Source organism: Rana temporaria, chromosome 10 (assembly GCF_905171775.1).
Source record: "Rana temporaria chromosome 10, aRanTem1.1, whole genome shotgun sequence".
In the NCBI taxonomy this organism is placed as follows: Eukaryota; Metazoa; Chordata; class Amphibia; order Anura; family Ranidae; genus Rana; species Rana temporaria.
The window spans coordinates 78,903,750-78,929,119 of NC_053498.1; the positions used below are offsets into that span (position 1 = coordinate 78,903,750).

The following is a 25,370-nucleotide window of genomic DNA, read 5'->3' on the forward strand; positions in this document are numbered from 1 at the left end:
TGTGTTTTCTTCATTGCAGAGGTTAGAAGATTACCAACGAAGACTTGACTTGTCCTACCTGAAGCCAGTAGAGTATCCTATGATTGATGAGCTGAGAGTAAGCAGAATAATATTAAATCTATATATCTAAATCTTTAGCTTTCTCCATGACAGTTCAAGCAAACTGATACCTACTTCATTAAATTAGAGGATTGTTGTCCAGTACTTTTTCTTAAATCATTAACCAACGAGGGAGAGATATATCCAATTCCAGCTTCACATCCCCCTCCTTTCTTCAACAGCTCTCCCAGGATTGGCTGCTCCACACCTCAGCATGATTAGGCACGCTGAAGTCATGTGGTGCCTTTCCTGAGTTTTGACTGGATTTTACTCGAAACTCAGGAATAGCTGAGTGTAGAGGTGGGCAGGGAGTCTTGTGACATCACGACTCCGCCCACCAAACTTCTGGCAAAGAGACCCACCAATTCCAGAGTTTTGTGGGGCTACTAATGCTGAAGGGGGTGACATTTTGCAAGGAATACATGCAGGAGGCCACTAGTTTATACTGGGTGAGTAGTACGTTTACATCCACTTTACCATTTCCCAAGCCCTCAACTCCAAAGGTTACAGGATTTGGATTGTGACATCCGCTGCAACATCCTCAATCCTTGCATATACATCCCCATCCAAAGGATGTTCTTGTATGCAGAGTGGGTACAATTTTCCCTGAGAATTTTTACTAAAAATTGAAAATATGCCTTTAAAGGATCCAGCAATTTCTTATTTTAATAAGACCCTCGAGTGTCCAGCGGATAAAGTCCCAGGGCCAGATCCACAGCCAGCCGCCGTAACTTAAAAATTCCCATTTAAGTTACACTGCCGGAAAATGTCTACCTAAGTGCCCAATTCCACAAAGCACTTACCTAGAAATTTTCGGCTGTGTAACTTAAATCCGGCCGGCGCAAGGCGTTCCTATTCAAATGGGGCGAGTCCCATTTAAATTAGGCGCGCTCCCGCGCCGGCCGTACTGCGCATGCTCACGACGTCATTTTCCCGACGTGCATTGCGCGGTTTTACGTTACGCCGAGTTTTGTGAATCGCGCCGGGTAAAAAAAAATGCGTCGGGGGAAAAAAAAGATACGGCGGGAAATAAAAAAAATAAAATAAAAAATAACCGTGTCGCGGGAAAAAATGGTCTACTTTTACAAGGTGTACTAACTTTACACTTTGTAAAAGCAGCCCTAATTTTGCGTTTGCAAACTAATACTTACGGAGAAAAAACGAAGCTGAAAAGCTTTGTGGATCTCCGTAAGTGCTAATTTGCATACACGACGCGGCATTTCGACTCGAAATGCCCCCAGCGGCGGATGCGGTACTGCATCCTAAGATCCGGCAGTGTAAGTCCCTTACACATGTCGGATCTTCTGCCTAACTATTGGAAACTGATTCTGTGGATCAGTTCCAAAGATAGAAACAGGGATACGCAGGCGGAACAGCAGGTCCGCCTGCGTATCTCTTTTGAGGATCTGGCCCAGAGTTTTTAACACTTTGGACAAATGCTTTGAGGTCTTATTTAAAGCCTTATTTGCTCTTGGGGGGGGGCAGTGTTACAGCTGGCAATTGCGGTTGTAGGCGTGTGCCTAAGCTCAGTGCCCCATCACCTGATGAGAGAGTGGGTGGGATCCTACTAGTGGAGATACTCAAGCAAGCAGAAATCTGAAGGATTTCACCACATACTCATGTACAGGTGAACTATACAGTATTAAGGATGAGCTGAGGCATTTTCACAACCGCACGTGCAGAGCCTGCCAGGAAATCAGCACGGCACATCGCTTATCGCAAGCAGCGCGACATTTCCATATCCGTGGCTGCAGAGATCGGGAAATGTCTCAAGCGCTGTGCAGTGCCGACTTTCTGGTGGGCTTTGCCTGTGTGGTTGCGAACACGCCTGAGCTCATCCTTGTACAGTATTACTGTGTAACGTAACATGCATGACATACAAGCAATTAATCATATCTGTTTATGATAATACAGTAACAGTCTAGCCCCAGTTTGTGTGTTCCCTCTCTCCTGTTAAATCCACATTTGTAATTCTGTTGATTTTGTTCATGCACAGCGATGTTGACTTTGTGTTTTATTTTGCAGAATCTAGATTTGACTAAAAGGAAGATGTTTCATGAGGGGCCTTTGGCTTGGAAGGTGAATCGAGACAAGATCATTGGTGGGTAGAATCTGTGGAAACTTTGGCATTTTAAGGGAGCATAAAATTAAGTATTTTTACTGTGAAATGTACAAAGTGCATGTAGCAATATTTGGTATAATAAAGCAGATATTATCCTACATTTTAAAAAAATGTGATGACAAAAGATCTAATCACTACATTATGTATTTTGCAAAATTGGTTAAACTCTGTGGATGTATTTAACACCTGAAAAGACCGTAGTTGGCTACAACTAATCCTCCCATTGCAACCAAGCAGAATTTAGCTTTCACTTATTTCACAAGAGTGTCAAGTTCAGTTTACATGATATGGGCGGGGAATTCAGCAGTAATTTACATTGTCCAATTGCATGAGGATAAAACATCCAACTCCACATCACGCATTTAAAGATTTCAATAAATGCCTTTCTCTCCTAATACATGTGCCTCTCTCCTCTTTACAGATCTCTATACATTGTTGTTAGAGGATGTTCTGGTTTTGCTGCAGAAACAGGATGACAAATTGATCCTTAGATGTTACAGTAAGATTCTGGCAACCACCTCAGATGGCAAACACATTTTCAGTCCCATCATCAAACTTAACACCGTGCTGGTACGACAAGTGGCAACAGGTCAGTCAAGTTATATATCTGTTGTGTAATGGTAGAATAACAGTAATGACTGTATAACTGCAATCATACAGAGCTAAAAGGGTACCATCGGATTCAGTATTTTTCACCATTTGTGTTTTTCTGCACAAGCCTATGAAACATGCTTTGTGATGGCAATCCCATTTTAATGACTAATGTATTTAATTGCATAATGTTTTGGATATGCTGCATGAGTTCAGCAGGGCTAAGGGCAAGTTTACACTAGTGTTGCTCTGTGTAGAGCGATCTATATTTGGAGAAGTGGAGGCATTGCATCACTTTCTCACCCTCTGCTTCCCTTGAAACCCACACTAGTGCACCGCAACCATGTGCATAATGGTTGAGTGGTGCCCCCATTCATTTAAAAGGGTCACATTCAGCAGACGGTACTGCCTGCTGAACATGACGGCTACAAGGATTTTTTTGCTGCGCAGTGATAATTGTTGCCATACTACGATGCTTTTTGCATGTATACTTTACCCTCCACTGCCATTGCAGCATAAGGGGAAGTGGTTGGGGGTTAAAAACATTCAGGTGTGTGTTTTTACTGCCCCCCTCCCAAGCACAAGTGTAAATGAGGCCCAAAAGTGATTTTCTGCTGATTTTTTATTGTACTTGGTGTCAGTTGCATCTCGCTACAGTGCCTAACAATAGTCAGCATTGATGGATTCCAGTTGGCTTGAAATTTGTTTTTCTATTGTGGCAATGTATTGTTTGATTATTTCATTATATTCATCACTGACTGCACCTAGATGGTCGGGAAAGAAGTCCAAATGTAAATATAGAAAATACCAATACGCTTCCATTTTTTTTTTGTCAAAGCTTAATTGAACAAGCTGAAGTTAGAAGCCGCTTTGCTACTATGCACAGCTGCACCACATTTTGCACTCTTCAGTTTTAGAGAATCAACTACATTAATATACAGATTGCAGGCAGGAAGGGGTTAAATCATACTACGATAATTTGTTCTGTTTAGGATAAGGTAATCTTTTGTTTTAGATTTATAATTCTGTAATCTTTAGTAAAAAAATGTAACCCTCCTTAGATGATGATGACATTACAGAACAAGATGTTGGTTCAAAATGCAGGAAAAAAAAAAAATATATAAAGCCAATTTTTACTTGTATCAGTGATTTGAATTTAGCCTGACTTGTTCAGATCTTCTGTATTTTTATGACAGGGCAGTCCAAACCCTTAAGGATCCATGCACACTGGGCTTAAAAAACATCTGTTCTCTTTGGAGGAAAAAACATCCATATAGAGCATTTTTTGTACAAAGCTTAGACGAGTTTAGGAGAGTTTAACGTTTTTCCCGACCTCAAAGCTCCAATCAGAAACGCGAATGAGAAGGTTTTTTTTTTTTTTTCTGCCTCTAAATGTTAAACTCAAAATATGCCTCTTAACATCCTCATGTGTATGGACACATAGGATAATATTGAATTGCTTCTACAGGCAGAACATAAAACTCCTGTAGAAGCAACGTTTTTTAAGCCATTGTGCATGGAGCCTAAAATCCAGCTTTCACACAAGTTATGTGCTTCCACTTGCATTGGTGGAATCTCTGATTATCCATTGGCTTAAAGGCCAAATTCACTTTTTTTTTTTTTTTTCTAAAATCTACCTCCCTATGTTCCAATATACCAATAATGTACCTCTGTTGCACACAAATTCAAGTTTTTGTTGGTTTTGAAGACCAGGCCTCATCTCCATCCATGGCTGTAGTTTGCAGATCATTTCAGAAATTTCCTGGTATAAACAGAGGACAGACCAGCCAGTATGACACAGGAAAGAGTTTACCAGGTGTACATCTTACCGTACCTTCACCCATCAACTAAGTTTTCACAGCACCTGTGGCCTTCCTCCATGTGTACATTTGCCTGACTTCCCCAGGTTCTCTATGGACGGGCTCAGGCTGCGTGCTAAATTCCCTGGGGCCACGTGCAGCCTACAGGACATCACGGATCATGCCTGATTGGATACAGAGTGGTTGGATAGATGGTGTCTACTCCTATTATATAGTTTTGATAAATCTAAAGAATTGTACAATCAGATTGTATAGTGTATGGCCACATTTATAAACCTAAAATTACCTAGTTGTGCTTTCAGTTTTATTAATTGTTAAAGGCACACCAAGCACAGAAGAAAACACACATTTTGCCACATAAAAAAAACAGGTGACAAATGCATTAACAAATTTACAAAACTGTCCTATGAGCTACTTTGCTAGGTGGAGAGCAGCCCAGTGCAATCGACTGGCTGCCCTATGTGTCTCACTGGAAAAACAAACCAAAAAGCATGCACTACCACAACTGTGTGAATGGGGCCTGAAAGTGTAATTGGGGAGTTCACAGAAGAGCAATGAGGCTCCATTGACATTTGTTTCCAAACACATGACTGCACAGAAAATGTGTGCTTTGCAATGCGTTTAATAAATGCTGCAAATGTGCATCATGTTTGTGTTGTCATCACATGATAAAGGATCCCCAGGTGCGGCAAAAGTGTAGTAATGCACCATGCTCCGCTACAAAAATAGTTCTGGAGGTTCTCTGGGGTGATTGTTGCGCGTAGGGCTTTCTATTCAAGTGAATGGGAGGCCCTATGTGTGACGAGTGAAACCACACAAAACAAACACATGCGGGTATGTGCGTTTTTGTTAGGTGGAGATGTGAATGAAGCCTCATGACCGAGTGTCTTCTTCCACTCCCTCCGATGTACTTGTATAGAGATGCCGTACACTATGCAATCTGCAATTTTCTTTAGATTTACCAGAACTATGGAATAGAGGGGGCACCTGAACAAGCCATACAATTTTTAGCAAATCATGCCGATCCTTGTGCTACATAACTGATGGGAGATCTAAAGGAGATTGTACAATCAGATTGTATAGGAAGTGGGTGGAAGGTGGTATTGTAATGAGGGAGGTGTGGTCAAGAGTGGTGAAGACACCATATCTCAGTGGTGTATTTAGGTTTTGTGCTGCCCTAGGCCTGGCTAAACTCGTGCACTCCCTAATTTAAATATGACCCACCCACTTCCTGTCAAGGCCACACCCCTTTCTGTTTAAAACCCACCCTGACATTTTCGAGTGGGGACACTAGTTCTCAATGCCTAGGTGGGGGGAATGGATTCCCTTAATTTGCATAGATTTCCTATCACTTCCTGTTTGCCTATGGGGCAGAAAGTGAAGGGAAATCTCTGCAATGGGACAGGGATGGTAAAAAAAATAAACTGACAGGGGCTATAACCCTCCCTTACTCTATCCAAAATGGGAAAAAAAAGTGTTGCCTATAGTTCAACTTCAAGCACAAATTTCTGATAATTGTATGGAGAGGACTAAGAAGATATAACCATGCCAATGGTGCAGCAGAAAACATATAGCACAGTGAGGAAGGTTTGTGGTCCAGGCTGATAGGACAGTCAATATTAGAAACAGCTTGCGTTACACCAACAGTGTAGCACAAGCCAGTGGGGACACTTTCTGTGCTTTCCCCCTGCAAAGTGCTGCCCTAGGCCTGGGCCTTGTTGGCCTAGGCCAGGATACAGCGTTGCATATCATGCCCTCTTCTGTGATGCAACAAGGAAGTGATGGCTTCTGGGAGATGACCTAACAGTGAATTCTGATACAAGCTACAGGAAGTGATGGAATCTGAAAAAATCCATTCAAAGGTACAACAAGGCTGACAAGATTCTAAATATCATGTGAATGAGGTAAGTGAAAGAAAAGCACATTGGGATGGCTGGGCCAGGAATGGTATTGAAAACACTTCTATTATGAAAAGTGAAATTCTGCCGAAAAGGTGAACTTATCCTTTAAATTTCTTGGAGAGTTTGCAAGTAAACCCGACTGTTAAATGGCTGCAGTAGCAAAGCTAGTCAATTACTCACTATAACTTGCTTGTTCTCATAGTACAAATGATTAAAAACACAGATCACCACTAAAGTGCATAATGTTGCATAGCTTTATAGTAGTGTATATTTATGTATATGTACTGTATAAGGGCATATCTAGTGTTTCTTTATATTTTTTATTTGTGGGTTTTTTTTTTTTTTTTTTTTTTTTTCCTTCTACCTTCAGTGTGTTTTTTCTTCTTTCATAGATAACAGGGCACTCTTCGTAATTTCAATGTCTGACAACGGGGCACAAATTTACGAGCTCGTCGCCAGCACAGTCTCCGAGAAAAATGTGTATGTGTTTACAATTCTTAATTGCTAGTGATCTTAAACAAATCTGAATCTCCTGTGTAATGGATGCACTTAAAATGGAATTGTGTGTTTTTGATACCTTTTAGTTAATCTTTCGAAAAGGATGTAAGGGCACGGGTTTAAAAATGTCATTTATGATGTGATTGTAGTGTGTGTGATGTGCAGTTCAGTTTGAGAGGTTCACACTGTTGAAGCAATACGGATATACGATATTCTTTGCAGCGCCATTATTGCAAACCTTACATTAAATAATCTTGGGCCCCTTGCACATGGGATGTCTAGCTCCTGCATGTAATCCCGCTATTTGTTTACTTGGGAGTACCGGTGCAGAATCCTGCCCTGCTACCTGCAGCCTGTCCATCTGGCAGGTTGAAATGCATTGTCTCTAGACCAGCCTTTCTCAACCATTTTACCCAAGGGGAACCCTTAAAATGTTTAGGTCTCGGGGTACCCCTGATAAACACATTCTTTGGGAACAATGCCCTTTTTTACAGTGGTGGTAAGAATGGCCCCCTTACAGAGTTCTAAATATTATTGGTGCCGTACCACTGGCTCATCCAAGTGGCATTGGCGCAAAACTATGTAGGCACCATCAAATAGGTAAATCAGCCACAGCTCAGGGAACCCCTAGCCACCTCTAGAGGAGCTCTAAGGTTTCACGGAACCCTGGTTGAGAATGGCTGCTCTAGACCAAGCGGAACACTGTACTGAGTGCTAAATAAGGGTTCAATGCTAAATGCAAGGAGCCTTGTAAGGTCACTTCTCGGATACCTCATTGAGGTTTTAGCACACTTGAAAAGTTAAATTGATAATAATGTGGTCTAGCATGCTATCTGTTGGATGGAAAGATGGCTACATAATATAAATATGCAATATTTCATAATTACCAGACTATAAAAGGAGAAAAACATATTTTAAACCTTGTATTTTTTATTACTGACCATAATAAACAAAAATGGATTTTGTTTAACATGCAGATTTGAGATTTAACATTGATATTTAGTTTGTTCACACATTTGTTTACTGACTCACCATGTAACTATGGTACAAATCTGATTAATACAAATAATGTGTTAATGTATCTTTAAAAGTACCTACATTTTAGGATGGGCATAATCTTTTGGTATTTAACTAGGGACCAGAACCCTTGTGAATTGTTTTCCTTTTTTTTCTTCAACAGTTGGCAGGACTTGATAACCAGGATGGCGGCTTCATGTAAAGGAGAGGAGGGTCTCAGGCCTGCAATTCCTTTGGATCCACCAGGGATTACACATGAGTAAGTATGAGCAAGAAACGAGAAAGGGGAAGGGGGATAACATACCCCTGTCCAGTTTTTGTTGCCCTCTGTGACCATGTTAAAGTGATTTTGCCTCACTGGCTGTCCCTGTGAAACCAGGGCAAAAAATAAGAGAAGCATTTGTGAACAGGATAAGAAGACACAGTAATAACTTTAGAGGAAAAAAAAGGGGGGGGTGGTCTTGCAGTGTGCCCTCACTAGAAAGATTCCAGTAGACACACAGGCAGTAAATAAATGCTAGTGAGAGGTGATGTCCCTCCTACACTCCGTCCATAGCTAAACAAAGTTTTGGATGAATTAAGCGAATGTGACTTGCAAAACAAAAAATGAGTAGTGTAGCGTAATACAAAAGGTGTGTAAACCCCAACAATTAACTTATTTACTCTTGTTTTGTAAAAATTTGATTAGAATTATTTTATAATATCTGTTCGATAAGTGCAAAAACTACCATCAGACCCTGCCAGAAATCTAGTGATGGTCCTATGCGTACTGCAATGTACAATCTTATTAGTGTGTTAAATCTACCAAACCCTATGAAGAGGAGGGGGAAGTGTTACACACTGATCCTCCATAGGTACAATACAGTGAGTGAGAACCAAAGTGTTTTACTAGCATGGCTACCAGGTAACAATGTATGTAAAAAAAAAAAATTAATGCAGGCACCACACCTAATGACTGTTGTCTTCAGTTTATTTCATGTTTGTTGTTGGTTTTAGATATATTTTATGCAACATTTCTTAAACATTTCCTATTTATATGGCAAGTATGGGAAAAGGCTATTTTTCATAGAGAAAGTGAAAAACTCTTATCCTGGTATTCACTGGTTAGACTGTTTTTTCATTAACCTAAATGATCATTGCACTATAAAGGCAGAGACCCAAGTCGAACTTGGCTTATTAGGAAGCCCACATAGTGCCTACAACAGATTGCCTTTTCTTTCTGCGTGTTTGATGCTGATGATTTGGCACATTGTGTGCTGGCACAAAGAGTTATATAATAATTTAATTTTTTCATGTGTAAATTTCTTTGACATTGGATGTTCCTTCACCCAATTTATATTGCCAAAAATAATCTTTCTGCTCATGTTTTGACCATGTAAGTGTGCCTTCTTGTCATAATATCCACTAGCCAGAGTCTTTGTCCGCAGAATCCTGCAGACAGGGGGCCAGAGATTGCAGCTGCTCATTTTGTCACGGTTTTTGTTTTGTTTTGTCACTTCTGTTACACATCCCCCATTCACTTCTCCATTCATTTGTTGAACCCTCACCATCCATATCAATTTTGTTATATTACAGTTGACTTAATTCTCAATTCACTACAATGGGTTAATTTTTAATACCATTTTTTTTTATTTCTTCATTTTTTTTTCTAGAAAATAATTAGTTTTGTTGATAAAGTTTATTATTGGGGTAAAATGTCAGAGAAATACATTGCTGACCTCTGTGAGTAGGCTCGCAGTGTCACATTTCACAGAGCCTGCCTTCTGAACTACAGAGGTGCTGAGAGGAGGAGGGAGTCAGTGCAAGAATCACGGCATGCAGGCAGCAAGGTACCCTGGGATATGCAGTCCTTGGAAATCAAAAGAAAACCGCAGAGGAGAAGCTGCAAAGCATGCAGGGAAGATCTCACACTATGAAATTTAGATTTTCCACTAAGCTTATATTGAATTGTAAAATATAACTATTTTCCCCAACAAAAAAATAAACCACACAATTGTGCAACAGTGTATACATAACATGCAACTCAGTCCATATGCAAAATAAAGTACACGTATAGTGTCACAAGAATTGTGCAAATCAGAAGTCCAATCAAAAGGTCCAATCAAATAGTGTACATCCACAGGAATGAAGATTACCCAACTTCAACTGTGATATAAAGTGCTCTCTGTGAAAAAAAGATGACGACGACGACAACAGTGCTCCTGTGCAACACAAAGAAGTTTAGCGACGGCACCGATCTCACAAACGGGAGATCAGCAGGGTGTGTGTGTACTAATTGTTTCCCCCAACAGACTCCGAGCAGTCACCCCCATGTAGACCATAAACACGTGACTTCACCCTGCAGCACAATTCAAGAGGATCAGTTAAACATGAGACAGGAGAGAACTTTGGTGCAGTGAATCGCCAACCGTTTTATTAAAAAAATAAAATAAAATGCACTTACAGTTCGGCATTCAAATGTCAGCACTACTATCACAAAAAGCAGATCCCTCTGCAGTGTGGTCTCTGCAGTGGGGTTTGCTTTTTGTGATATGAAGGGGACGTTAAAGATAAAATTGTGTGCTTTGCCTGGGTTTTACTCAAAGTCTAAATAATGATTTACCCTTACAATGAGAACATTAAAGGGTCACTAAAGGAATTTTTTTTTTTAGCTAAATAGCTTCCTTTACCTCACTGCAGTCCTGGTTTCATGTCCTCATTGTTCGTTTTTGCTTTCATGTTGCTGTAAATCCTCTCTGTTCTGGACACTTCCTGGTTGCCTGTTTCCTGATAACCACAGTACTGGGAGATTTCTCACGGTGGTCACTAATCAAGGAGGTGTGATTACTGTGTGTAAAACGAAACTGGATTGGTGCTGAGGAGTTTTAGACAAAGTATCACTGCTCTCTATTGGCTGACTGCCCTCTAGTGGCTCTCTGTACATCAGAGAACCAGCAAACAACAGCAAAAACGAAACTACACTGCAGGCACATTATATGATTGTTTTTTATCTATTTTTAATCATTTTTAAAAGGAATCAGTTAACTATTATGTCTCTATGCCCTGTAAACAGTCATTTCAGCAAAAAAAAAAAATTCCTTTAGTGACCCTTTAACCTTGCAGCAGAGAACTAGGGATGCATAAATGTGCATGTTTCTAGTTCCAATATCAAACATATAAAAGAGTGATTAATTCAAAAATCTATGGTCACAAAAGGGTTCAACTGCAGCTTCATCAAGGTCTGGCTTTTTTAGAAATGAACCTCGATGGTTAAGTGATGGCAGTACCCTCTTTTGTTCATAGCCCGTGTTTGGTTTCTACTCTATTTCCCGATAGGCCCCAGTGCAGAAACGCATGCAATATCTGCACATTGAAGCATGTATTCTCCAGTTTTTTTTCCAGACACTTATTTAAAAAAAACATAACATGGTTGCAAGAGGAACAGGCATAAGGCAACAATTATTAGTGGATGGATGGGTCATGTAGGGCTAGCCATCAATGTAACAATTTTGTGAGAAGGTTTTACAAGTGTTCTATATCAAAAGAAACATTGAATGAACGACAGAATACCTTGGCAATTATTTCATGCAGCACTTATGATTTTGAACATAGATATCTTTTTTAGACTAATGGCTCATTGTGTGCTAAAGATTGTGCTGATACTTGATGATTTATCTTAAACTTGTCTGCGGGGAAAGAACAAGCTAGAAAAATCTTTGTGATAGTTTTATCAGTTGTCACTGATTGTTTTTGTACCTAGAATGCTACAGTTTTGTTTGCGTTTGAATATTCATTGAATCCCCAAACTTTCTGTAAGGCTGACCATGCAGTAAGCAGTTTGTCTTTCCTTGAAACCACAGTTTAAAGGAAAGAAAATCCCTTGTTTTTTTTATTTTTATTATTTATTTTTTCCCCCATCAACACTATCAATATTTACAGTCAGGAGGAATCCCTCCCACTGCGAAAACTGTCAGCAGAAATCATATGAAAAAAAAACCCCAACAGGCTGGGTGTATTGAAGTGGATCGGTAGATCCACTTCAGTACAGCCAGTCAGCCCATAGCCGGTTTTAAAATTCGTGCATTTTCTGCTAACTGGCGTATTTCGATCTGTCTATGGCCGGCTTGAAGTGATTGTAAAGTCTCAGGTTTTGCTTTGGTTAAAAATAACAAACATGTTGTTCTCACCTCCTCTGTGTAGTGGTTTTGCACAGAGCAGCCCAGATCATTATCTTTTTTGAATCTCTCTTCTGCCCCCTCCCCCCCATTGAGTGATTCTACAGCAAGCAGCTTGCTATGGGGGCACCTGAGCCGAGCCACCACTACCTGTGTCCATTCAGACACGGAGGCCCAGTCCCGCCCCCTCTCTCTCTCCTTTATAGGCTGACTGACTTTGAGTGACAGCAGCGGGAGCCAATGGCGCTGCACTGCTGTCTCAGACAATGAGGGGGGGGGCTCAAAGGCTGAGACATTCCTACAACATCTCTGGATCTAGATGGACCTTGGGTAAGTATTCGGGGGGCTGAGAGGGATGGCTTCACACCAAAGGCTTTTTATCTTAATGCATAGAATGCATTAAGATAAAAAAAACTTCTGTCTTACAATCACTTTCAATTTGTCCATCCTGTTTTGTTTTTTTTTAAATGCCATTTATTCTTTAAATTAAATGTAAGAAAACTGCCAAGGAAAGGCTCTTGAATAATACAATGATCTGGGATGCGACTTTGCGCACTGAGAATATTTAGTTGCCTTTTGTTTTGCACCTTTGCAGAGAGGAACACGAAAATGGAGAAAAACAGAAGGGGGGCCATGAACAACAAGGGCAAGATGTGCCTAGTTCAGGTGAGTTTAGTGAGTGTAACGATTCAGCTCAACACCCCATGATAAATCAGGATACAATTTTATCGCTTGCACATGCAATACATTTTTTTGCATGTGGGAAGTCTTGGGGAACATGCCAATAATATGTTATTGGTTTCTGCTTTAGTAAAAAGCATACAAAAATATACTTCCCTTACACTACATTTTGGGGAATGCTGAGAATCCCAAATCTCACAAGAAGATGCTCTAGCATGGCGTACAAGCTGCTTTCTATGACAATTGGGATCCTCTGAATCACTTAACATTTTACTAGGTCTGTGTCGTCATTCCCACCAAAGGTTCCCGAAAGTATATTTTTTGCATTTTCTTCTAGAGTGTGTGTGTGTGTGTGTGTGTGTGTGTGTGTGTGTGTGTGTGTGTGTGTGTGTGTTTTTGTCTGCATTTTTACTTTGGGAGGAGGGTTTCTGACATATTGGTGTTTCTTGTATTGTATTTCAGATATTATACACATTTTTGCCTACTACTTGTGTTTTTTTTACCTGCATAGGATGTGCACTGATCATGTTATTTCAGCTTGTCATTTGTTTCCCTGTACACACAGCCTTTACTGTAATAGAGTACATTTTCACATTTCTGGGTCTGTTTTTTTGTGTAGGAACAATTTGTTATTTGGCATGGCTCCACACAGGTTAATGCATGTCCTCTGTCTTTAGTGTGAGAAATAAAATTTTCTTTGAAGAAACTAGATATCCCACAATCCCTGGGTCTCTGTCAAGTGCTGATGTGGAGGAGCGCTATATAGTAATTAGATCTGACACAGACACATGCAGGCAGAGCATTCAGACACACAGAGCTCACAATGCAGATAGACATTTTTTCCTTACATTAGCATTCTCATATTTGGCATACGATACAGAGCAGATGGCAAACATTGGATGATGTGTGACCTGTAACATTAAGTTGTTTTGTCCGTTTGGTGCTTAGAGACAGACTGGCTAAACCAGTACATGCACATAGGGCAGGGATATGCAATTAGCGGACCTCCAGCTGTTGCCAAACTACAAGTCCCAACATGCCTCTGCCTCTGGGTGTCATGCTTGATGCTGTCGGAGTCTCGCTATGCCTCATGGGACTTGTAGTTTGGCAACAGCTGGAGGTCCGCTAATTGCATATCCCTGACATAGGGGAATCGATCAGCCATGACACTACAAACTGCTGCCATAGCATGTTAGCCCTTAATTACAAGGTACGGCATACTAACCACATTGAGAATATATCTACACTAAGGCAACCCATAGACAAGTCGTTTTTTTCGCTCAATATAGGGGATAGGGGAATTCGCTGCTGATCTATTGTATTCTGACATCAGGGAAATACTCCCCAGCATCAGAATACACTACTCAGCACAGCAGGGTATAGCCTTCTAGAGCTTAAGCTGTATAAAAATGAACACAAACAGGGCAAGGTTTATGAACCCAGATCGATGAAGCATAAATTTATATTAGTAGTTTTGTGATAACGCATTTTCCTCTGCCTTATTGAGTAAGCCTAAAGATATTTATTTTTTTTTTCTATATTTTGCAGTTAGTGCATGCAAATTTTATGATATTTTACTAATCCAACTGAAATAAGGTAGAGCTGTTAAACATTTTCCCATTTTCTAATTTTTCTAATTTTTCTAATTTCTAATTTTTCGGAGGTGAACTCCAGGCAAGCTGCTAAATACATATAGCGGAGCTGTTTTACTTGCCTAAGGATGTGTATTTCTGTCCATCCTATCCCAGGATTTGCACTACCCTGCCAAAGAACACAGCTGGGTTGGTAATCTGACTTTGCTCTACTGTAGTTAAGAAAAACCGCTATGTCACTTTCCCACCCCAGCCCGTGATAGGTCAGTTAAGAAGCATCGGCAGAGCTAAAATCCCTGCTTACTCTGCTCTCGCCACCAATGACAAATGTTCTTGTCAATAAGACAATCCACATCTATATGGCTATCTTTCCCAGTCTGTGAGCTTCTGTGCAGGGTATAACAAGAGGCTGATACAAAGTCAAATTCAGGTGCCTAAACCAATTAACTGCTCCTTATCCTGCCATAGTACATAAAGAGCTGAACAGGAGCAGCACCGATGCAGGTGGAGGTAACCGTATGTCCCTTTGCATCCGCATTTTGTGCTTTGTCCACCAAACACAGCAAAACACTAATTGTTGTACTGGGCTGCTTTGAGCAGCCCTGGTCCCATGTGAATAATGTAGCCAGTCAGCGATCACATGGACAGTAGTAAACACTATATCAATTTCTACCATCATTGTTTACTACTGTGTGATCTATAAGATCGGTCACAGAGATGACATAGTATAGGCCAATCACAGCAGCCCTGTGCTATGTGATAGCTGTGGCTATCGCAGTATTCCTCAATGGCTGCAGGATATTATCCAGGGAGAGTGAGAAATTATTGCTTTTACAGCCATTATTGTTAAAGTGGTTTTAAAGGTTCAGGTATTTTTTTTTATTTTTTTTAATAACAAACATGTCATACTTGCCTCCACAGTGCAGTTCATTTTGCACAGTGGCCCCCGATCATCCTCATTTGGTGTCCCACTGCGGCTCTGGCGGCTCCTCCCCGCATTCGATAACCCCCTCTGGGAAGCTCTCTCCCGATGGGGCTCCTGTGTCATACACTCAGCGTCCATAGTCTATTTATCTAGGTTCTGAAAGTCTCACGTGTGGTATCCCCATACTCAATTACACTTTTGGGTATAATTGTAAGTATGCCTGTGTGTGTGTGTGTGTGTGTGTGTGTGTGTGTGTGTGTGTAATAACTTTGTAAAAAAAAAAGATATTTAATTTCTTAATTTTCTAAATGAATGACAAAAAAGTGACAACTTCAAAACAAAAAATTACAACTACAAAAAACGTATGCCTCCTTACTAAATAGTTTGAACTCTCTACTTTCCAAAAAAAGGGGTAATTTCTACAGTCCTGGCATTTTAGGGCTTCAAGAAATTATATAGACCGTCAGTACATCAGGAGAAAATATCCCGTACTGGAGGTGGTTAAATTGAAAAACAGACAGTCATTTTAATTAATGCATGACTAAATTTACTTGTGTTTTATTTATTTTTTCCTGCCTTTGCAGTGAAGTTCATCTATAAAGGCTTCTCCAGGGTTTCTTTGAATATATACAGTTATATAACATTTGCATTAGCAATATAATCATGCCAGGCAGTGCTCCGTAAAGACAAGAATGTTTCTCCTATTTTTATACCTCTTTATAAAATTTTAGGCTTATGAAGCAAATACTGGTAATCATTGTAATCCCAGCACCTTGTTTGCATTTTATTATAAAGTGGACTGGACAGACCACAAATCCTTGTTATAAAAAAAAAAACCTCATGCAGTCGGTATGTATTTCATCTTGTATTTAGCTGTTTGTCTTGGGTTTAGACTTCAATTACCTACTAATGGATAAGAGTGTTTTTAAAAGTGTGTCATGTTGCAGAACATTATGGCTAGTACCATCAGATATTTTGAGTGCTCCTCTGCAATATGTCAAGTTAGATGTTCTTTCAGTATTCCTCTTTTTATAATAGGTTTATGACGGTTTGGAATTTTGCATGCATTTTCCTTCAAAATGACTGCTTTCACCATTTCTGTGCCTTTTTCCACAGATAAAGACCCAGAAACTGAAGGCACAGCTTTGCCCATGTCTGCTCCCCATACTGGGGATGATGGCATCCTGCAGCCTCAACAAAGGACTGTTCACCATCCAGTTTCCACATCAACCTCAAGTTCCATCTCTTATGACACACCCCTGGAGCACACTTGGGCCCTGGATGCACTCAGAAACTGTAAGAATCAAAGGGGGTCCTTGTCATATATGGCATAAAGATCCATATTTCACTATTTTTAGTATAAGGGCATAATGGCTGTGTGAGGAATTCTCAATATGCATCGCATATAAGTAAAAGCTGACCGAAAAATGGAAAGAAAATCAGTTTGGCTGGAGTTGGGCTTTGCATATTTACTATGTATATGTGATGTACTATTATTCCCAGTCTTGTTTTGATTTTAGTTTTGGCTAGAATAAAATTTGTGTAGAACTATGCACTAATGGTGCAATATTATCCCCAATTTTATTTTGATTTCAGTTTATTATTATTTATCTTTAGTGGCATTACTTAAGCAGTTACTATTGCAACAAGTTAAGCTCCTTCAAAAAGAGGAATCCGAAAACTTCCAGCGTTTCTGCAGTCGGAGTTCCCGGGAGCACACTGCAGACAGTGACCAGCAGCCAGTGCCTTTGGGCCTTAACCACCTGCGAAAGAAAAGCAGAGAGAGCTATACTAATAGACAATCCTTAAGACAGAAATCTGAAGAAAGTTGCTCTGATCGTGGAAGTCTAAGCTCAGAGATAACTCATGAATCTGTGGAAGAGAGCATAGAACAGTACTTTGATGCTCAGGACCTTCACAGCGAGGAGCATTCTAAGGAATACAGCAAGGAGAGAGGCATTGATGAGATGCAATATCGGATATCAGGTGACATGCTTGCTTATATTGGGGAAGTGGGCAATACTGTTTGGTTTGGATAAAGATCACTTACTTGATATCCTTTATGTAGGGCGGTACTTGATCCTGGATGGTTATGAGTGCATACAGGAAAGTTCCACGGATGAAGATTACATCTGTCCTGTGTCTTCTAACCAGTGCACATTTTCTGACCAGCAAGCCAAGAGCAACTCCGCCTCTGCAACAGAGAGGCTAAGTGAGCCCATCCCTAAGCTTGTTGAGCCTACACCACCATCTGAGACATTCGAACGGATGTTCCATTATATTAAAAATATTGAGACGGACTTAGAACAGCTCAAGGTGAGCACTGAAACTGACTTATAGCCGCTCAAGGTGAACTGAAGTAATAACGCTGCTAGTATAAAAGTACCACTTTCTGGTGAAATAAAATGAACATATTGGTTTACATGTTTTCGTTTTTAAAGGGCCAAGAGTGGATATGATTATGACCAGAATAATTTGTTACCTGCTCCAGTTGTCCTCTTTCTTCCCTCCTCTGCCTAGTTTGAATCGTGAAGGTCCCTATTTCTTCCACTTCAGCCCAAACACCCCCGCGCAGAGCCTCCTGGGACACATGACCCGTCCTAGGAGACTGCGGGCCATACACAAAAGGCAGTGCGTCTCGCGTATGCACAGTGGGGAGCCAACTGTGAAGCGTCAGGAAGCCACAGAAGGCCTCCCTCCAGTCAAGATGGCAGTGCTGGGGACCCAAAGACCAGCAAATAACTAGCCTGGGTGAAGACGAGGCTGAATCATTGGGCTGGTAAAGTGTCTGTATAATAAAAGTCAGCAGCTACTGTGTTTGTGGCTGCTGACTTTAAAAAAAAATTCTAACCACTTCATTACCGGGCACTTTTACCCCCTTTTTTGCCTAGGCCAATTTTCCGCTTCCAGCGCTGTCGCACGTGGAATGACTATTGCGTGGTTATGCAACACTGTACCTGTATGACATATTTTTATAATTTTTTTTTTTTTTATATACAAACTGAACTTTATTTTTAGTGGGATTTACTCACCATTGTGTGTTTTTTTTGCTAATTTTGTCCAATCACGGCTGATCACGATGTAAACAGGAAGAGCCGCTCTCCTGACGGGGGGTTCGCGCTGATTGTTAATCAGCGCAGCCCCCCCCTCGGATGCCCACACTGGACCACCAGGGAAGGGGGCAACAATATAAAAAAAAGATAAGAGATGCCAATCAGTGCCCACAAATGGGCACTGACTGGCACAATATGGGATACAAAAGTGATGCCCAGCAATGCCATCAGTGCCACCCCTCAGTGTCCATCAGTGCCACCTCTCAGTACCCATCCATGCCCAGTGCCCACTTATCAGTGCTGCCTATAAGTGCCCATCAGTGCTGCCTCATCGGTGCCCATCAGTGCCGCCATATCAGTGCCCGTAGTTGAAGAAGGAAATGTACTTATTTACAAAAAAAAAATAACAGAAAATAAAAACTTTATTTTTTTCAACGTTTTCGGTCTCTTTTTAGTTGTTGCGCAAAAAATAGAAATCAGAGGTGATTAAATGCCACAAAAAAAGCTCTATTTGTGGGAAAAAAATTATAAAATTGTTTGGATACAGTGTAGCATGACCGCGCAATTGTCATTCAAAATGCAACAGCTCTGAAAGCTGAAAATTGGCATGGGCAGGAAGGTGCGTAAGTGCCTGGTATGGAAGTGGTTATTCAACACGCTGTGACCAGAGCAATACAGTGTTACCATAGTACCATCACTACTTACTAATCAGGATTTTATTTTTCTTTTACACAAGATTGCTTATACCAGTGAATTTCACTGTTCTAAACAACCGTTTTTACTGAATAAAATTGATTCATTCAGTGTTGCCTATTGTGGTTAACTGTGATTGGCCACAGCGAATTGCATGTTACAGGTGGGCTGTTATTAGACCTGTGTGTACCATGTGATCACTGTGAGCAGTCAGAGATTACCACAATAGTACATAATGGATGGCATTAATGAATGAAAGCTTTGTGTACAATTATGTGATCTGGTCATAGCGATCACATGGTACCAGCATCGGCCAGTACACTGGTCAGTCATCTGCTGTGGCCAGTGGTCACAGTGGGCGACAGCGCCGCAGCTCAGCCTGTTCCGGGAGAACCTCCTATTACCTCCACCCAATTCAATACTGGGAACTTTTAACCCCTTCCTGCCCAGGCCAATTTTTAGCTTTCAGCACTATCGCACTTTCAATGACAATTGTGCAATCATGCAATGCTGTACCCAAACAACATTTTTATAATTCTTTAGAGACAGAGCTTTCTTTTGGTGGTATTTAATTTGACACTGTGTGGCGTTTTTGTGTTTTCTCCCTAAAAAACTGTAAATAACGCAAAAAGATCAACTTGGTTTCTGGAAGAAAACTTTATAAATAAGTTATTTTTCTTCACTGATGAGGCTGCACAGATGGGCACTGATAGGCTGCACTGATAAAACAGGATTGCTGGAATGACACTGAAGGGCACTGATGAGGTGGCACTTATGGTCACTGATTGTCACAGATTGGCATCATTTGTGGGCACTGATTGGCAACACTGGGAACTGTTGGGGCGGCACTGATATCCAGTGCCCTGATTATCTGTGCAGGTCTCCCCTGTGAGGAAATTCCACTGATTGTCTCTCCTCACCTCACATGCTGTCAGTGTGAGGAAAGGAAAGCCGATAACTGGCATTTCCTTGTTTACATGTGATTGGACACAGCTGATCACATGGGTCATCGGCTCTTTAATTAGATCAAAGATGCACGCAGCATGGCGAGAGTGTGACGACATCAAATTGCGTCATCCCAGAACAATAGAGCAGCTGTCATTTCCCTATGCGGTGGGTGGGAGGTGGTTAAAGAATGTCAGTTACTTTACCTATTTTTAAGCAAACCTGTGCCTCTTTACTTTTGAGTCTGTGAGGATGTCATTTCCAAGTTGTATACAGTAAGAACGAGATCAGAAGATTTAATTCTTGATAAGTATGTAGAGCAATAAATTCTAATTTTCATTGTGACCTGTGCCGATATTTTGGCCTTTACAGTAAGTAATTGGTATCAAAAGGTGTTCTGTACATCACATTATGATTATCAGAAATTCTTGAAACCTTTTTATTAATCATGATTTGAGGCCATACATTGACAAGTGTGCACTACTTAATTGTCCCACTGGTACGAGATCAGGGAAATTTTAACCAGTCAGTTCAAATTTTATCTAAGGAAGGCATGTTAACCTTTCCAACATGTCACATTGGGTAGCATTTGGGTGACAGTGTTATACCTCATCCCTATTGAGTATATATGGAGCAACAGGGAATTGTGTGAAATTATAGTGGTGCCAAAAGTCATAAACGTCATTACATATAAAACAAATTAACCGCTTAACGACCGCTGCATGTATATGTACGTCCACAGAATGGCCCGTACAGGCAGATGGGCGTACATGTACGTCCCTGCCTTTCCTTTGAGGAAAAAAAAATGTTAGATATGTTTTTGGGGGATATTTATTATAGCAAAAAGTAAAAAATATAGCATTTTTTTCAAAATTGTCGCTCTATTTTTGTTTATAGCGCAAAAAATAAAAACCACAGAGGTGATCAAATACCACCAAAAGAAAGCTCTATTTGTGGGAAAAAAAGGACGTCAATTTTGTTTGGGAGCCACGTCGCACGACTGCGCAATTGTCTGTTAAAGCGATGCAGTGCCGAATCGCAAAACCTGGCCTGGGCTTTTAGCTGCCTAAAGGTCCGGGGCTTAAGTGGTTAAGTTTATTCACAAAAATAAAAAAAAATGGGTTCAATAAAAATACTAAAGTATTTTTATTGACACATTTTTTTTATTTTTGTTAATAAACTTAATTTGTTTTATATGTAATGTTGTTTTCTATGACTTTTGGCACTGCTAGAATCCCACACAAAACCCTTTTGCTCCGTACTTTCCAACATGTGTGACAGAGTTGAGCTTTTGCCTATATGGATAGGAGGGCATTACTTTCTGACCAATAAATGTGTTTTACATTAACATATAGTTAGATCAGTCTCTTTTATCGAGTTTGATAGATACTACAGCCCAAGATGCAGGAAAAAGGATGCCAAGTAAACTTAACCTTAAAGACTATATTGAACATTTTCTCACTCCAATATCCGTTTGGGACATCTTTAACAAAGGTGGACAGGAGTTGCCTGAATCCTGCCCACAGGAAATCCAGCACAGGTTTTGTCTGATACTTGGAACATTAGATCGAGGTTAGGTCATGATAAAAGTAGTCCATGATATTGATAATATATGCTGTTGGGTGACGCATATGACCAAATTTTACAGAATTGCATTTGCAAAAGCTGAGGATTTTAATTCACTAATGTAACTGTGTAGTATATAGGTGGGAATAGCTTTACTCATTATTTTTGTTCCTATAGAAACCATTTATTCACAGTGTCATAATGTATAGAGTATAGTATTATAATGTATAGAGAATATTAATTTGTTCTAGCTGTTCTAACACATGCAGGTAATGGTTTCATTTGTAATCAAGCAACTGCTGTGTGATAAGAATGTGTTAAACACCTCTTTCTCAGCACCATAGTTATTACATTTCCTCATCTAATTTCTTACACGTCTGCTTTCTTGCACTTAGGAAGGTTTGGGGACAACATATTTATATGCTTTTGGCCAGAGTACACAATTTATTGAAGTGCCAGAATCTTTTCTTCCTAAACCTGATCTCTTTTTACATTGCTTTATCTGTTGCAGGGACTTGAAAATTATTATCATGCACTCCGAAGCAAACTGGCTGCATCAGGCCTTCTGGAGGAAGATCCAGGTATGATATGACAAAAGTTAACTGTACCTTTTTGTTTCTTTGTGCTCTTTTATCTTCTACATCAAGGACAATGCTTATTTTTCAGAAAAAGATTTCAGAACGTTGCTGGAACAAATACATTTTTGCGTCCGCTTATTAAAAAAAAAATGATCTTTGTCATGTTTGGATTTCTGTAGTATTTATTAACCTATATCTAGAAGTAGTGGATGGTTTATTCTTTCATTTGTATACATATTATTGGTTATATAGACTATTGGCAGCAAATTGAGACTTTAGTAGAGTGGATCTCTACTACAGTGTGTTTGGGCCTGCACTGACAGTTGTCTAGTAATCAGTGCAGTCTATTTGCATAGACGAAAAGCAGGCAGCTAGTGATGTACACTTCTCAGTATGCACATAAGAAGTAGAATGTACATAATTCGTAATAATACTGAAGTCCTGACTCTCATCTTTAACTTTCACTTGCATATCTAGCCTTTTAACCGACATATAGCCTGCAATGGTGGTAGTTCTGTCAATGCTAGCTAGATAACTGGGTTAAGGCAAGAGAGTACAGGCATACCCCACTTTTTTAAGTACACAATGGGGCTTATTTACTAAAGCTGGAAAGTGCAAAATCAGGCTCACTTCTGCATAAAAAACAATAAGCTTCCAGGTTTTATTACCAAAGCTTAATTGAACAAGCTGGGGTTAGAAGCTCATTGGTTTTTATGCAGAAGTGAGCCTGATTTTGCCCTCTCCAGCTTTAGTAAATAAACCCCATTGTGTACTTAAAAGTGGGGTATGCCTGTACGTAATACCAGATAAAAAGAATAGGCCAGAGTTGTTATTAAAACCAACAAAAGGTCAGTGCAAATCCCCACGGCCTTACTATTTTTAATTTAATGCCTGAACGCATCTCTGTCAAGTATTTACATTCAGTCTAACACAGAGTATTCTAATTTCCTCCAGAGGAATCTGCTCCTCTTTTGACTTTCAACGAAATACATTTGTTACCAAATGCTGAGTAACTCATAGTCTTAAGAAAAAATTATAGTGTACTTATACGCTTCATGATTAGCTCTCCCTCAGTTTGCTGTGATGTCCCCATAAAAAGACCACTATAATGAAAAATATTGTAGCCCAGTAACTGTATGAGGTTAATACCGGTTATTTACCATTTTTTTGTTTTGTTTTTTAGATTAATTTCTTTATTTTACAGGTCTTTTATATTTTTTGCACATTTACGTGCAGACCAAGCTTTTCAGCAACAGTGACATAGGGGTTGAGACAAACCATATAACACTACCTGGGGGCTTCAAATGATTAGCTTCTATTCATGTGGTTTAAACCTTTATTCCACCTGAGAATAAAAATAACAGTTGTAACGGCTGAGAAAGAGTTGGGCGTTAATTGGTTTTGAACCTACTTAAAGTCCTTCTAAATCTACTTTTTCCATCTAAAAACTACCCTGCCTACAAAGTGACAGCTGTGCCCCTTGATTTTACTGGAGAATGAACAGCGTTGTCACCCTGCTGAGGGATGTTGAAAGTGATTAAAGCCTAGTACATTTTTGTTACAGAGGGAACTCCAAAAATAACAAACGGTTGTTTTTCTTATTGTGAGGGCATTATAAGTGTCCCGTTTTTAGTTTTGCACATTGCTAAACTTTACTAGATATACAGCTTTTTACACGTTTTTCTAATAATCCAGTAGATGACCTGTTCCTTAGTGATGCAGGGCAAAGCATCAGGTTAAATTGGTTTTAAAGGAACCGCCCTCTGTCTAGCTTGTACCTATAGGTAAGCCTATAATGAGGCTTACCTATAGGAACTGTAAAAAATTCCTAAACGTGCGCCATTTGGGAGATTTTTACCTTGTAGTGCACAGATGATGTCATCCATGCTGTTTCTTCACTAGCAAGTGCCGTGACTGATGGCTCCCGCATGCATGTGTAGGAGTGACATCACACCACTCTGGCCAGTTACAGAGTCTGCGTCCCTGGAAGGAAGAGGGGCAAAGATGGATTTGGCCACCAGCGGGGACATCGCAGGCTTCGTTTGCAGGTAAGTGCCACATAATGGGCTAGTATGCGATGCATACTAGCCCATTGTGCTTTTACTCTGCAGGGGGAAAATGAAGTAAAACCCATCAGGGTTTACTACTACTTTAAACCCAAAATGTGATGTGGTGGCTGCTTTTGTTTTTCCTTTTTTAAGGCTACTTTCCCTCTGTTTTCTCCTGGCTGTCTGGCCAGTAACCCACCTCCTGTATTAGAGTGCTCACACTTTGGATGAATGAACACAGGGAAACCTTTGGACAAAAGCATTGTCAGTCTGGGGAAGAGAGGGGGGAGTTTGGATGGACTAGAAAAAGATGCAATAACTTACTGAAGTCAAACTTCAGCTAATATTTTATAAACCGTTACAGCAGAATTTTTCACTTTGGAATAAAGGATTTATATACGTAAATAAAAGGTGGTCATTGTAAGAACCCTTCTCTCATCCCTGTAACTCAGGGGCGCCCAACCAGTGGCTCTGGTTCACCCGTCGAGATGGGTGAAGTTTGGTACTGTCTGTAAATTCAGCAGATAAACCTGCGGCGGGGATAAGGTAAGGGAAAACGAGCCTAAGATTTGTTCTTAAGGACCTTTTTCAACAATTTTAGAGGCACTGGAGGGAGAGCTGAGTTTTCTTACCTCACTCCATACAGTGTCAGACCCACAGGCACGCTTTCTGCTGCAGAGCTCTGCTGACACGGCGCCACTCTTCCCCTTCTGGAGACCTGTTAAGAGGTCAGTAAAAGCATGGGGAAGCTCTCCATGTTTCCAGGGAGCCGCTCCAATAATATAGGTCACGCGGGCGCGCTTTATCGAGAAAGGGCAGAAGCGCGGGCGGGCGCACGCCGAGTTTTTAAAAATGGTGCCCAGATAGGGGCCATAAAGCAGCCAGCAGCAGTCTTTTCTTGGGGACACGTAAGCTCTATGTGGTTGGTGGGCATTACCAAAGAGAGACACCTACTCTTTGCATGAAACGGTGTGTTTAAGTTGCTTACTTGATGTAAATTGCTAAACTGAGCACAGTAGTATATGCATCTTGGTACCTTGGCTTGTTGCTTTGAAAGATGTCTTCCCTTAGAAAGGGTTTAGGGGCT

The 25,370-nt window shown here is 40.4% G+C and overlaps 1 protein-coding gene across 3 annotated transcripts in view; it reads left to right on the forward strand.

The window, feature by feature from the left end:
- Positions 1 to 25,370, forward strand: part of ARHGEF12 (Rho guanine nucleotide exchange factor 12) — a 254,728-nt gene that overhangs the window by 211,786 nt on the left and 17,572 nt on the right. For all 3 annotated transcript variants that reach the window (XM_040325540.1, XM_040325541.1, XM_040325542.1), the window contains 10 exons: positions 20 to 97; positions 2,125 to 2,200; positions 2,643 to 2,810; positions 6,926 to 7,013; positions 8,212 to 8,307; positions 12,798 to 12,868; positions 16,517 to 16,696; positions 17,018 to 17,386; positions 17,469 to 17,716; positions 22,169 to 22,238. In XM_040325540.1, the coding sequence (XP_040181474.1) occupies positions 20 to 97; positions 2,125 to 2,200; positions 2,643 to 2,810; positions 6,926 to 7,013; positions 8,212 to 8,307; positions 12,798 to 12,868; positions 16,517 to 16,696; positions 17,018 to 17,386; positions 17,469 to 17,716; positions 22,169 to 22,238 (1,444 nt within the window). The remainder of the gene's footprint in view (positions 1 to 19; positions 98 to 2,124; positions 2,201 to 2,642; positions 2,811 to 6,925; positions 7,014 to 8,211; positions 8,308 to 12,797; positions 12,869 to 16,516; positions 16,697 to 17,017; positions 17,387 to 17,468; positions 17,717 to 22,168; positions 22,239 to 25,370) is intronic.